The 15,997-nt window shown below is 40.7% G+C and overlaps 1 protein-coding gene across 1 annotated transcript in view; it reads left to right on the top strand.

The window, feature by feature from the left end:
* FAM185A (family with sequence similarity 185 member A) overlaps nucleotides 1–9,218 on the top strand; it is a 59,367-nt gene extending 50,149 nt beyond the window's left edge. The window contains exon 8 of the mRNA XM_033193682.1: nucleotides 8,185–9,218. Within this exon, the coding sequence (XP_033049573.1) occupies nucleotides 8,185–8,303 (119 nt within the window). The 3' untranslated portion in view covers nucleotides 8,304–9,218. The remainder of the gene's footprint in view (nucleotides 1–8,184) is intronic.
* The last annotated feature ends 6,779 nt before the right edge of the window (nucleotides 9,219–15,997 follow it).

Here is a 15,997-nt window from a genome sequence, read left to right as displayed (position 1 = left end):
TTTTGTAACTTCTTGTGAGTATGAAATTATTTCAAAATAAGAAGTTAAAAAAGAGGGTGGAAAGAAGGCAGGGGGAGAGAAAAAGGGAGAAGGAGAAAAATAATGAAGTCTTCTGGGCAGGATGGAGCTAAAGGGTCTGACTTACCTTCCCACCTGAAACAATGACAAAAAAATTAAAAAATTAAGCAGATTTAGGAAAAAAATAAGATGAGTCCTGCTTACTGCCTTGAGAGAGTTTCCAGGCTCCAGTACATGAAAAGGGAATTGCTCTGGAGTCTAGAACACTCCCTGAGTTAGGGAGATCAAGATGAGAGTCCATAACAATCAAGACCGAGTTCATAGGACAAAGTACCAAAGGGAATAGAACCTGGTGCTCACACAGGTCCAGGAATAATGTCTGTTCTTCCCACCAGTCTGGAAAGAAAATCATAACTCATGGGGCATTGGGTAGAGCATTTACTAGTGGGAAACAATGAGTCTTAGGCTGAGCACCACTCTATAACTGCCTAACAAATTATAAAAGCAAGAGATTAAGGCTTAAACTGTCTCCAAGTAACTTAACTGCATCCTTGAAGAAAGCTGAAGATCTACAGGAATACAAAAGTATCCAGCAGCCAACAAAGTAAAATTCACAATGTTGTAACCCACCCAACAGATTCACCTTGCCCACTGCCTAGAAAGAGCCAACTTACCAAAACAGAGGAATTGCAATAGAGAAAGAGAAATTCACGCAGAGCTGGCTATGCAGGAGACCAGTTTTATGATGACTTAAATCAGTTTCCATGAGAATCTGATGATCTGAGTTTTTAAGGATAATTTGATAGGGGGCCAGTGAGTTGGAAATTTTGATTAGTCAATCTGAGATGAAATCATAGCAAGTCAGAGCTGTCCTTTTGTGCTGAGTCAATTCCTGACTGGGGGCCACAAGATCAGATGAGCCAGCTTATCAATCTGGGTTATGCCAGCTGATTGATTGAGTTTAGGGTCTGCAAAATATCTCAAGCACTGATCTTAGGTTTTACAATGGTGATGTTATCCGCAGGAGCAATTTGGGGAGGTTTAGAATCTTGCAGCTTCCAGCTGCATGACTCCTAAACCACAATTTCTAATCTTCTGGCTAATTTGTTGTCCTGAAAAGGCAGTCTAGTCCCCGGACAGGAAGGGGGTTTGTTTGGGAAATGGCTGTTATTTTCTTGGTTTAAAAGCTAAACTATAAACTAAGTTCCTCCCAACAGTTAGTTCAGCCTGTACCTAGGAATGAACAAGGACAGCTTGGAGATTAGAAGCAAGATGGAGCTGGTTACGTCAGAGCTCTTTCACTGTAATAATTTTCTCAGTTATGATTTTTGCAGAGGTGGTTTCAATATCTAGCATTGAATCAAAGATTATCAGACATGCAAAGGGCAAAAAAAACCCATGGGTTATAATGAAGAGAATAATTGAAACCAACCCAGAACTGACACAGATGACCAAATTAGCAGAGAAGGAAAATAAAAGTTATTATAACTGTATTCCACTTGTTCACTTAAGACATGGAAGATATAAAAAGAAGACCAAAATTGAATTTCTATAAATGAAAACTACAGTGACTGAGATGAAAAATACAATGGATGGGATTAGACATTGCAGAAGAAAAGATTTGAGGAAGAAACTATTATGATTATTTTTTGGACAGAACTGATTAATGTATACTTCCTCAGTATACTCTCGCCTAGAGTACTGTTGACTTTATTATTATTCCAAGTATTTGGGAGAAAATTTAGTGGATAGGTATCATTAAAACTAGCTCAAAAATTTTTTTTATCCAGAAGATTTCTTGTCAAGGTATCTTGGGTTACACTTTTGTTGAGAGAAGACGGTAAAAAGTTAAAGAATGTTGACGCGGGGCACGGTGGTGCACGCCTGTAATCCCAGCACTTTGGGAGGCCAAGGTGGGTGGATCACGAGGTCAGGAGATCGAGACCATCCTGGCTAATATGGTGAAACCCCATCTCTACTAAAAACACAAAAAATTAGCTGGGTGTGGTGGCATACGGCTGTAGTCCCAGCTACTCGGGAGGCTGAGGCAGGAGAATCGCTTGAACCTGGGAGGTGGAGGTTGCAGTAAGCCGAGACTGCACCACTGCACTCCAGCCTGAGTGACACAGCGAGACTCCGTCTAAAAAAAAAAAAAGTTGACAAAATTAAAATATTTTGTTATGGAATTGTATGTGGTGTTAAAGGTTTTGTTTGTGAAATGTATGTGTTAAATATAATAAAATTTCAGAGTAATTACTTTCATGTTGTTTCATAGTGTATGATTTATTTTCCTAGTGAGTTGGTAAGCTTTGTGAGAGCACTGGTGTGTCTTTTTACATCTTTTGAACCTCCCTAATATACTTAGCATGGCACTTCCTATAGTGGGCAGCCCAAAGTGTTTGTAATGTAAAAGAAAACCCTCCAACCCTGATGCACTGACTTTTAATCTGCTATTATTAATAATAAGGCAGCACTAGAAGTATCTCTCTGAACCAAATGTACATAAACAAAGACTGTTCCAGGGTTAGAAGTGGGAATGGGGAGGGAGGCGGGAAAAAGCTCACTTTACCAAGAAGATTGTTAATCCTATTTTTAAACAAGACAATTCCGCAAGTTACTTCCTGGAGCCCTGTCTTTGTTGATAGCTAGTGTAGAACAGATCAGGTACATGTTGGGTTAAATAAAAAGAACATAGAGATTCATATATTTGGGTACATTGGGGCAGGAGTTTCGAGAGCAAATTACAGAGTTAAACACATGTCTTAGGAAGCCTTTCCTTGCACTTAGTAGAAGCCACACTGCATAGGCATAGAGTAGTCATTTTCCCATTTCTTGGTCAAAGAAACAGTGAGATTTTAATTGGCAAAGTGTGGGGAAAAGAAAGATCAGACTGTTACTGTGTCTATATAGAAAGAAGTAGACATAAGAGACTCCATTTTGTTCTGTATTTGAGATGCTGTTAATCTGTAACCCTACCCCCAACCCTGTCCTTGCAAGAGACATGTGCTGTGGTGACTCAAGGTTTAACGGATTTGGGGCTGTGCAGGGTGTGCTTTGTTAAACAAGTGCCTGAAGGCAGCTTGCTGGTTAAAACTCACCACCATTCTCTTAATCTCAAGTACCCAGGGACACGTACACTGTGGAAGGTCGCAGGGACCTCTGCCTAGGAAAGCTAGGTATTGTCCAAGATTTCTCCTCATGTGATAGTCTGAAATATGGCCTCGTGGGAAGGGAAAGACCTGATCGTCCCCTAGACTGACACCCTGATGGTTTAACATATGCAAGTCAATAAATGTGGTACACCACATAAACAGAATTAAAAACAAAGATCACATTATCATCTCAATAGATGCAGAAAAAGCATGTGACAAATCCAGCATTTCTTTATGATTAAAACTCTCAGCAAAATCGCATACAAGAGACATGCCTTAATGTAATAAAAGCCATCTATGACAAACCCACAGCTAACATAATACTGAAAGTTGAAAGCATTCCCTCTGAGAAATGAAACAAGACAAGGATGCCCACTCTCACCACTCCTCTTCAACACAGTACTGGAAGTTCTAGCCAGAGCAGTCAGACAAGAGAAAGAAATAAAGGGTATCCAAATTGGTAAAGAGGAAGTCAAACTGTCACTGTTTGCTGATGATATGATTATTTACCTCAAAAACCCTAAAGACTCCTCTAGAAAGCTCCTAGAACTGATAAAAGAATTCAGCAAAGTTTCCAGATACAAAATTAATGTACACAAATCAGTAGCTCTTCTAAACACCAACAGCAACCAAGCAGAGAATCAAATCAAGAATGCAACCCCTTTTACAATACAAAAAAATGAAGTACTTAGGAATACACCTAGCCAAGGAGGCGAAAGACCTCTACAAGGAAAACTACAAAACACTGCTGAAAGACATCATAGATGACACAAACAAATGGAAACACATCCCACGCTCATGGATGGGTAGAATCAATATTGTGAAAATGACCATACTGCCAAAAGCAATCTACAAATTCATCACAATCCCCATCAAAAAACCACCATCATTCTTCACAGAGTTAGAGAAAACAATTCTAAAATTCATATGGAACTAAAAAAACAGTCTGCATAGCCAAAGCAAGACTAAGCAAAAAGAACAAGTCCTGAGGCATCATATTACCTGACTTCAAACTATACTTTAAGGCCACAGTCACCAAAACAGCATGGTACTGGTATAATAATAGGCACACAGACCAATGGAACAGAATAGAGAACTCAGAAATAAACCCAAACACTTACAGCCAACTGATCTTCAAGAAAGCAAACAAAAACACAAAGTGGGGAAAGGACACCCTTTTCAACAAATAGTGCTGGGATAATTGGCTAGTCACATGTAGGAGAATGAAACTGGATCCTCATCTCTCACCTTATACAAAAATCAACTCAAGATGGATTAAAGACTTAAATCTAAGACCTGAAAATAAAAATTCTAGAAGATAACATTAGAAAAACCCTTCTAGACATTGGCTTAGGCAAGGATTTAATGACCACGAACCCAAAAGCAAATGCAATAAAAACAAAGATAAATAGCTGGGACTTAATTAAACTAAAGAGCTTTTGCACAGCAAAAGGATCAGTCAGCAGAGTAAACAGACAACCCACAGAGTGGGAGAAAATCTTCACAATCTATATATCTGACAAAGGACTAATATCCACAATCTACAACAAACTCAAACAAATCAGTAAGAAAAAAACAATCCCATTAAAAAGTGGGCTAAGGACATGACTAGACAATTCTCATAAGAAGATATACAAATGGCCAATGAACATATGAAAAAATGCTCAACCATCACTAATGATCAGGGAAATGCAAATCAAAACCACAATATGATACCACCTTACTCCTACAAGAATGGCCATAATCAAAAAATCAAAAAAAAGTAGATGTTGGTGTGGATGTGGTGATCAGGTTACACTTCTACACTGCTGGTGAGAATGTAAACTGGCACAACCACTATGGAAATCAGTGTGGAAATTCCTTAAAGAACTAAAAGTAGAACTACCATCTGACCCAGCAGTCCCACTACTGGGTATCTACCCAGAGGAAAAGAAGTCATTGTACGAAAAAGATACTTGCACAGGCATGCTTATAGCAGCACAATTTGCAATTGCAAAATCAAGGAACCAACCCAAATACTCATCAGTCAACAAGTGGATAAAGAAACTGTGGAATATACATATATATATACACACACACGATGGAACACTGCTCGGCCATAAAAAGGAATGAATTAATGGCATTCACAGTGACTTGGATGAGATTGGAGACTATTATTCTAAGTGAAGTAACTCAGGAATGGAAAACCAAACATCATAGGCTCTCACTGATATGTGAGAGCTAAGCTATGAGGACGCAAAGGCATAAGAGTGATACAATGGATTTTGGGGACTTGGGGGGAAGGTTGGGATGGGGGTGAGGGATAAAAGACTACAAATAGGATGCAGTGTATACTGCTCAAGTGGTGGGTGCACCAAAATCTCACAAATCACAACTAAAGAACTTATGCAACCAAACACCATCTGTACCTCCATAACCTATGGAAAAATTTAAAAAATAAATTAATTAAAATAAAGGTGGAGAGGCAAAGGTTATAGGCAAAGTCATAAATTGATACATGGGGCCTACATATTGGTCTGACCTAAACAGGCAAGACATCTAGAAGCAGGGGGGCTGCAGGTTATAGGTGGATTTAAAGATTTTTTGATTTCTGATTGGTTAAGGAAGTGAAGCTTTATCTAAAAATTTGGGATCTGCAAAAAATAATGTTAGTTCTGGCTCATAGGCATGACCTTCTCCAGGCCCCTGAGAAACGTACAGTAGTCAGAGTTTAGTCTTGAGCTTACCCTTATCTGAAGTCCACGTGCCAGCAGATCTGTTTGGTGTGGGGGGTCCAGGTTTTTGAGAAACAACTCAGAGACATATGTTCAGATTTTGTCTTTGGTTCTTACAGAAAAGAAGACATCTGTTTTAACCTTTTTGGCTATTGTTTTAAGCTATTATTTTGTTGTTGTTATTAAGTTGCTCGTTTGCTTGTTTTTTTCCCCCGAGACGTAGTTTCATCCTTGTTGCTCAGGCTGGAGTGCAATGGCATGATCTTGGCTCACTGCAACCACTGCCTCCCTGGTTCAAGCAATTCTCCTACCTCAGCCTCCCAAATTGCTGGGATTACAGGTGCCTGTCACCACACTAGGCTAATTTTTGTATTTTTAGTAGAGACAGGATTTCAACATGTTGGCCAGTCTGGTCTCAAACTCCTGACCTCAGGTGATCCGCCCGCCTTGGTCTCCCAAAGTGCTGGGATTACAGGCTTGAGCCACCTTGCCTGCCTGCTCATTTGCTTTTTAAGGCTACTTAGGTAGGTGCCTGGAATTGTTTTAACGAACCCAAGATTTTTCTTTCTTTTTTTTTTAAATTTTTGTGCTTGAGAAGGGCCTGCAGGCTCCTACAAGCAGTCCCTGTTCTGTCTCAGTTTGACTGGTTTCTTAACTCCAGAACTGCAGTGGAACTCCAGAGGAGATATAACACCTTTATAACCTTGATTTGTAAAGAAAACATAGAACTAGAAGAGTAGATCTGAGAAACAAACAAGGAGAGCTTTGTGATTGCCACAGCCTATGACCTTGAAAGAGCTTCCAGGCTGCAGGGCAGGGAGAGGTTGCACAGCAGAGCCCAGCAGACTCCCTGAGTAGAGGAGACTGAGCTTCTGAGCTGAGCTTCTGGGGAGACAGGGCTGCCCAGAGTTCATAAGAGAAAGTTTTGGAGGGGAGCAAGCTGCACAGAGGGGATTGTGGAAGGTGCCATGAACAGTCAGCAAAGTACTAATAAGCAAGCGTTGAGGAAACTACCTATACATGGTCCACTGTGGATGAACCTCAAAATAATTATGCTGAATTAAAGAAAACAGATTTTTTTTAAAAGAGTGCATAACTGTATACTTCCATTTATACCATTTATATAAGATTTTAGAAAAAGCAACGAATCCATAGTGCCACAAAGCTGATCAGTGATTGAAGGGGGTGGGGGTTGGAGGGTGACAGGAAGGGAGGAGCATGAGGGAAAGACTGCACTTGAATACAAATAAATTTTTGGGAATGATGAATATGTTCATTATCTTGATTAAGGAGATATGGTTCACAGATTTTTACCTATGTCAAAACTTACTACATTGTATACTTTAAGTACATGTAGTTTGTCAGTTATACTCCAGTAAAGCACTTTTTTAAGACTGCATTTAAAAATAATATATGTTGAGCATTCCAAATCTAAAATCTGAAATGCTCCAAAACATGAAACAAGGAAATGCTCATTGGAGTAATTTGGATTTCAGATCTTCAGATTAGGGATGCTCAACTAGTATGTCTTCTCCAAATATTCCAAAAAAAAAAAAAAAATCTTAAATTTGAAACAATTCTGGTCCCAAGCATTTTAGATAAGGGATCATCCTGTACAAATAAAAAACAGAGCTTGGGCATGGTGGCTCATGCCTGTAATCCCAGTACTTTGGGAGGCTGGGACGGGTGGATCACGAGATGAGGAGTTTGAGACCGGCCTGACCAACATGTGAAACCCTGTCTCTACTTAAAAAAAAAAGAAAAAGAAAAAAATACAGGGTAGGCTGGGCATGGTGGCTCATGCCTGTAATCCCAGCACTTTGGGAGGCCAAGGTGAGTGGATCACCTGAGGTGTGGAGTTTAAGACCAGCCTGGCCAACATGGTGAAACCCCGTCTCTACTGAAAATACAAAAAAATTAGCTAGGCATGGTGGCACGTGCCTGTAGTCCCAGCTACTCGGGAGACTGAGGCCGGAGAATCACTTGAACCCAGGAGGCGGAGGCTGCAGTGGGCCGAAATCGTGTCACTGTACTACAGCCTGGGCAACAGAGTGAGACTCTGTCTCAAACAAAACAAAACAAAACAAAACACAGAGTAGCCTCCCTCTCAGGGTTGTTCTGAGAAAGTGAATGGAGGGGAGCAAGCCCAGATAACCTCTTTGCAACTCTTTCCCAGTTCAGACTATCTTTACCAAGATTCTTGATGTTCCAAGGTGTTTTTCAGTTTTATAGATGTGTTGCTAGGATCTATGTGGTCAATTAATGCTCTTGATATAACTTTATGCAATTTTGTATTTTAGGACTCATGAATCAAGCAAGCAAACGTGAAAAATGGATTAAGGCTGATGCCCCAAAAGGCACTGTAAGTTTTAGAAGGAAAAGCTGGTTTCAGTCTCTGAAACTGCAGGACTACGACTAATTTGATTTGGATTTATGATTTTTAACAATGATTCGCAGATCTGTGACTACAAAAATGTAAATCCCACCATTCATATAAAGGTTGAAAATGACAAATTGACAATGAATACTGGTGAACTGTTTTGGGAGGCTTTTTCAAAATGTGTACTTTGCTATTGTATTCATTTTCTACTGCTGTATAACAAATTACCACAAATTTAGCAGCATAAAATAATACTCATTTACAGCTCACAGTTTTATAGGCCAAGAGCCCAGTATGTCTAGGTTCTCTGCTCAGGGAATCACAAGGCTAGAATCAAGATTTTGGCCAGGCTGAGTTCTCATGTGGAGTCTCTGGGAAGAAATCTACTTCCAAATTCATTCAGATTATTGGGAAAATCCGATTCCTTGTGACTGAATGACTGAGGTCTCCATTTTCTTCCTGCCTGTCAGCCAGCAATCACTCTAAGCTTCTAAAGGCCACCCACATGCCTTCTCATGTTGCCCCTCCATCTTCAAGCCAGCAGTGATGCACTGAGTTCTTCTCATGCTTTGAATATCTGACTTCTTCTGCAACCAGCTGGAAGAATATATACTTTTAAAGGGCTCACTCGATTAAGTCAGGCCCACCCAGGATAACCTTTGTTTTGCCATATAATGTAACATTCATAGGAGTGATGGCCCATCACGTTCAGTTTCCACTCCCACTCAAGGGAAGGAGATTATACAAAGGTATCCATCATGCAGGGTCAATTAGCTTAGAATTCTTTATAATGTAGCTCTCACATGACAGGTTTTCTACTTAGTACCTCTTATGGCATCAATGTAAATTTAAGCTGTAAATAACAAACACATGGGGGGGTGGAGCAAGATGGCCGAATAGGAACAGCTCCAGTCTCCAACTCCCAGCACGAGCGACACAGAAGACTGGTGATTTCTGCATTTTCAAATGAGGTACTGGGGTCATCTCACTAGGGAGTGCCGGACAATCGGTGCTGGTGAGCTGCTGCAGCCCGATCAGCGAGAGCTGAAGCAGGGCGAGGCATCACCTCACCAGGGAAGCTCAAGGGGGAAGGGAATCCCTTTTCCTAGCCAGGAGAACTGAGACACACAACATCTGGAAAATCGGGTAACTCCCACCCCAATACTGCGCTTTAAGCAAACGGGCACACCAGGAGATTATATCCCACACCTGGCCGGGAAGGTCCCATGGCCATGGAGCCTCCCTCATTGCTAGCACAGCAGTCTGCGATCTAACCGCAAGGCAGCAGCGAGGCTGGGGGAGAGGTGCCCGCCATTGCTGAGGCATAAGTAGGTAAACAAAGCCGCTGGGAGGCTCGAACTGGGTGGAGCTCACGGCAGCTCAAGGAAACCTGCCTGTCTCTGTAGACTCCACCTCTGGGGACAGGGCACAGCTAAACAACAACAACAAAAAAAGCAGCAGAAACCTCTGCAGATGCAAACGACTCTGTCTGACAGCTTTGAAGAGAGCAGTGGATCTCCCCATATGGAGTTTGAGATCTGAGAAGGGACAGACTGCCTGCTCAAATGGGTCCCAGACCCCTGAGTAGCCTAACTGGGAGACATCCCCCACTAGGGGCAGTCTGACACCCCACACCTCACAGGGTGGAGTACACCCCTGACACGAAGCTTCCAAAGTAAGAATCAGACAGGTACACTCACTGTTCAGCAATATTCTATCTTCTGCAACCTCTGCTGCTGATACCCAGGCAAACAGGGTCTGGAGTGGACCTCAAGCAATCTCCAACAGACCTACAGCTGAGGGTCCTGACTGTTAGAAGGAAAACTATCAAACAGGAAGGACACCTATACCAAAACCCCATCAGTACGTCACCATCATCAAAGACCAGAGGCAGATAAAACCACAAAGATGGGGAAAAAGCAGGGCAGAAAAGCTGGAAATTCAAAAAATAAGAGCGCATCTCCCCCTGCAAAGGAGTGCAGCTCATCGCCAGCAACGGATCGAAGCTGGTCAGAGAATGACTTTGACGAGATGAGAGAAGAAGGCTTCAGTCCATCAGACTTCTCAGAGCTAAAGGAGGAATTACGTACCCAGTGCAAAGAAACTAAAAACCTTGAAAAAAGAGTGGAAGAATTGACAGCTAGAATAATTAATGCAGAGAAGGTCATAAACGAAACGACAGAGATGAAAACCATGACACGAGAAATACGTGACAAATCCACAAGCTTCAGTAACCGACTCGATCAACTGGAAGAAAGAGTATCAGCGATTGAGGATCAAATGAATGAAACGAAGTGAGAAGAGAAACCAAAAGAAAAGAGAAGAAAAAGAAATGAACAAAGCCTGCAAGAAGTATGGGATTATGTAAAAAGACCAAATCTACGTCTGATTGGGGTGCCTGAAAGTGACGGGGAAAATGGAACCAAGTTGGAAAACACTCTTCAGGGATATCATCCAGGAGAACTTCCCCAACCTAGTAGGGCAGGCCAACATTCAAATTCAGGAAATACAGAGAATGCCACAAAGATACTCCTCCAGAAGAGCAACTCCAAGACACATAATTGCCAGATTCACCAAAGTTGAAATGAAGGAAAAAGTCTTAAGGGCAGCCAGAGAGAAAGGTCGGGTTACCCACAAAGGGAAGCCCATCAGACTAACAGCAGATCTCTTGGCAGAAACTCTCCAAGCCAGAAGAGAGTGGGGGCCAATATTCAACGTTCTTAAAGAAAAGAATTTTAAACCCAGAATTTCATATCCAGCCAAACTAAGTTTCATAAGTGAAGCAGAAATAAAATCCTTTACAGATAAGCAAATGCTTAGAGATTTTGTCACCACCAGGCCTGCCTTACAAGAGACCCTGAAGGAAGCCCTAAACATGGAAAGGAACAACCGGTACCAGCCATTGCAAAAACATGCCAAAATGTAAAGACCATCGAGGCTAGGAAGAAACTGCATCAAATAACGAGCAAAATAACCAGTTAATATCATAATGGCAGGATCAGGTTCACACATAACAATATTAACCTTAAATGTTAATGGACTAAATGCTCCAATTAAAACACACAGACTGGCAAACTGGATAAAGAGTCAAGACCCATCAGTCTGCTGTATTAAGGAGACCCATCTCACATGCAGAGACACACATAGGCTCAAAATAAAGGGATGGAGGAACATCTACCAAGCAAATGGAGAACAAAAAAAAGCAGAGGTTGCAATACTAGTCTCTGATAAAAGAGACTTTAAACCATCAAAGATCAAAAGAGACAAAGAAGGCCATTACATAATGGTAAAGGGATCAATTCAACAGGAAGAGCTAACTATCCTAAATATATATGCACCCAATACAGGAGCACCCAGATTCATAAAGCAAGTCCTTAGAGACTTACAAAGAGACTCAGACTCCCATACAATAATAATGGGAGACTTCAACACTCCACTGTCAACAATAGACAGATCAACGAGACAGAAAGTTAACAAGGATATCCAGGAATTGAACTCATCTCTGCAGCAAGCAGACCTGATAGACATCTACAGAACTCTCCACCCCAAATCAACAGAATATACATTCTTCTCAGCACCACATTGCACTTATTCCAAGATTGACCACATAGTTGGAAGTAAAGCACTCCTCAGCAAATGTAGAAGAAAAGAAATTATAACAAACTGTCTCTCAGACCACAGTGCTATCAAACTAGATCTCAGGATTAAGAAACTCAATCAAAACCGCTCAACTACATGGAAACTGAATAACCTGCTCCTGAATGACTACTGGGTACATAACGAAATGAAGGCAGAAATAAAGATGTTCTTTGAAACCAATGAGAACAAAGATACAACATACCAGAATCTCTGGGACACATTTAAAGCAGTGTGTAGAGGGAAATTTATAGCACTAAATGCCCACAAGAGAAAGCTGGAAAGATCTAAAACTGACACTCTAACATCACAATTAAAAGAACTGGAGAAGCAAGAGCAAACACATTCAAAAGCTAGCAGTAGGCAAGAAATAACTAAGATCAGAGCAGAACTGAAGGAGATAGAGACACAAAAAAACCTCCAAAAAATCAATGAATCCAGGAGTTGGTTTTTTGAAAAGATCAACAAAATTGACAGACCGCTAGCAAGACTAATAAAGAAGAAAAGAGAGAAGAATCAAATAGACTCAACAAAAAATGATAAAGGGGATATCACCACGGACCCCACAGAAATACAAAGTACCATCAGAAAATACTATAAACACCTCTATGCAAATAAACTAGAAAATCTAGAAGAAATGGATAATTTCCTGGACACTTACACTCTTCCAAGACTAAACCAGGAAGAAGTTGAATCCCTAAATAGACCAATAGCAGGCTCTGAAATTGGGGCAATAATTAATAGCCTACCAACCAAAAAAAGTCCAGGACCAGATGGATTCACAGCTCAATTCTACCAGAGGTACAAGGAGGAGCTGGTACCATTCCTTCTGAAACTATTCCAATCAATTGAAAAAGAGGGAATCCTCCCTAACTCATTTTATGAGGCCAACATCATCCTGATACCAAAGCCTGGCAGAGACACAACAAAAAAAGAGAATTTTAGACCAATATCCCTGATGAACACCGATGCAAAAATCCTCAATAAAATACTGGCAAACCGGATTCAGCAGCACATCAAAAAGCTTATCCACCATGATCAAGTGGGCTTCATCCCTGGGATGCAAGGCTGGTTCAACATTCGCAAATCAATAAACGTAATCCAGCATATAAACAGAACCAAAGACAAAAACCACATGATTATCTCAATACATGCAGCAAAGGCTTTTGACAAAATTCAACAGCCCTTCATGCTAAAAACGCTCAATAAATTCGGTATTGATGGAACGCACCTCAAAATAATAAGAGCTATTTATGACAAACCCACAGCCAATATCATACTGAATGGGCAAAAACTGGAAACATTCCCTTTGAAAACTGGCACAAGACAGGGATGCCCTCTCTCACCACTCCTATTCAACATAGTGTTGGAAGTTCTGGCCAGGGCAATCAGGCAAGAGAAAGAAATAAAGGGTATCCAGTTAGGAAAAGAAGAAGTCAAATTGTCCCTGTTTGCAGATGACATGATTGTATATTTAGAAAACCCCATTGTCTCAGCCCAAAATCTCCTTAAGCTGATAAGCAACTTCAGCAAAGTCTCAGGATACAAAATTAATGTGCAAAAATCACAAGCATTCTTATACACCAGTAACAGACAAACAGAGAGCCAAATCATGAATCAACTTCCATTCACAATTGCTTCAAAGAGAATCAAATACCTAGGAATCCAACTTACAAGGGATGTAAAGGACCTCTTCAAGGAGAACTACAGACCACTGCTCAGTGAAATAAAAGAGGACACTAACAAATGGAAGAACATATCATGCTCATGGATAGGAAGAATCAATATCGTGAAAATGGCCATACTGCCCAAGGTGATTTATAGATTCAATGCCATCCCCATCAAGCTACCAATGAATTTCTTCACAGAATTGGAAAAAACGGCTTTAAAGTTCATATGGAACCAAAAAAGAGCCCGCATTGCCAAGACAATCCTAAGTCAAAAGAACAAAGCTGGAGGCATCACGCTACCTGACTTCAAACTATACTACAAGGCTATAGTAACCAAAACAGCATGGTACTGGTACCAAAACAGAGATATAGACCAATGGAACAGAACAGAGTCCTCAGAAATAAAACCACACATCTACAGCCATCTGATCTTTGACAAACCTGAGAGAAACAAGAAATGGGGAAAGGATTCCCTATTTAATAAATGGTGCTGGGAAAATTGGCTAGCCATAAGTAGAAAGCTGAAACTGGATCCTTTCCTTACTCCTTATACGAAAATTAATTCAAGATGGATTAGAGACTTAAATGTTAGACCTAATACCATAAAAACCCTAGAAGAAAACCTAGGTAGTACCATTCAGGACATAGGCATGGGCAAGGACTTCATGTCTAAAACACCAAAAGCAACGGCAGCAAAAGCCAAAATTGACAAATGGGATCTAATTAAACTAAAGAGCTTCTGCACAGCAAAAGAAACTACCATCAGAGTGAACAGGCAACCTACAGAATGGGAGAAAACTTTTGCAATCTACTCATCTGACAAAGGGCTGATATCCAGAAACTAGAAAGAACTCAAACAAATTTACAAGAAAAAAACAACCCCATCAAAAAGTGGGCAAAGGATATGAACAGACATTTCTCAAAAGAAGACATGCATACAGCAAACAGACACATGAAAAAATGCTCATCATCACTGGCCATCAGAGAAATGCAAATCAAAACCACAATGAGATACCATCTCACACCAGTTACAATGGCAATCATTAAAAAGTCAGGAAACAACAGGTGCTGGAGAGGATGTGGAGAAATAGGAACACTTTTACACTGTTGGTGGGATTGTAAACTAGTTCAACCATTATGGAAAAGAGTATGGCAATTCCTCAAGGATCTAGAACTAGATGTACCATATGACCCAGCCATCCCACTACTGGGTATATACCCAAGGATTATAAATCATGCTGCTATAAAGACACATGCACACGTATGTTTATTGTGGCACTATTCACAATAGCAAAGACTTGGAATCAACCCAAATGTCCACCAGTGACAGACTGGATTAAGAAAATGTGGCACATATACACCATGGAATGCTATGCAGCCATAAAAAATGATGAGTTTGCATCCTTTGTAGGGACATGGATGCAGCTGGAAACCATCATTCTTAGCAAACTATCACAAGAACGGAAAACCAAACATCGCATGTTCTCACTCACAGGTGGGAACTGAACAATGAGATCACTTGGATTCGGGAAGGGGAACATCACACACCAGGGCCTATCATGGGGAGGGGGGAGGGGGGAGGAATTGCATTGGGAGTTATACCTGATATAAATGAATTGATGGGTGCTGACGAGTTGATGGGTGCAGCACACCAACATGGCACAAGTATACATATGTAACAAACCTGCACGTTATGCACATGCACCCTAGAACTTAAAGTATAATAAAAAAAAGAAAAATAAATAAATAAATAACAAACACATATGTGAAGCAGCTGCTACTGATTGTTAATATCTTTTGTGTAACTTAAGATATAGCTCATTAGGAGGAAAGAAACAGCTATTTTATAGCTTGATGTATGAAGACAGATTTTTATAAAGGTATACTGTATAAAGATATTTTATGAATTTAATTTCTTTCTAACATCTCTATTCTTGGAATATTTAAATTATATAATACTGGCCAGGCACAGTGGCTCATGACTGTAATCCCAGCACTTTGGGAGGCCAAAGTGGATGGATCACTTGAGGTCAGGAGTTCGAGACCAGCCTGGCCAACATGGTGAAACCCCATCTCTACTAGAAATACAAAAAAAATTAGCTGGGTATGGTGGCTTATCCCTGTAATGCCAGCTATTTGGGAGGCGGAGGCAGGAGAATTGCTTGAACCTGGGAGGCAGAGGTTGCAGTGAGCTGAGATCACACCACTGCACTCCAGCCTGGGCAACAGAGTGAGACTCCATCTCAATAAAATTAATTAAAATAAATAAATGAGTTATATAATACTATAACTATACTATAAGACCAGACCTATCTCTTGGTGATGTAGTTTGGATATCTGTCCCCCAAAATCTCATGATGAAATGTAATCCCCAGTGTTGGAGGTGGGGCCTGATTGGATCATGTGAGCAGATTTCTCACTAATTGT

Source organism: Trachypithecus francoisi, unplaced genomic scaffold (assembly GCF_009764315.1).
Source record: "Trachypithecus francoisi isolate TF-2019V2 unplaced genomic scaffold, Tfra_2.0 Lachesis_group4, whole genome shotgun sequence".
NCBI lineage: Eukaryota > Metazoa > Chordata > Mammalia > Primates > Cercopithecidae > Trachypithecus > Trachypithecus francoisi.
Note: the sequence above shows the minus strand (reverse complement) of the source record. Positions and strands in the feature narration are given on the sequence as shown.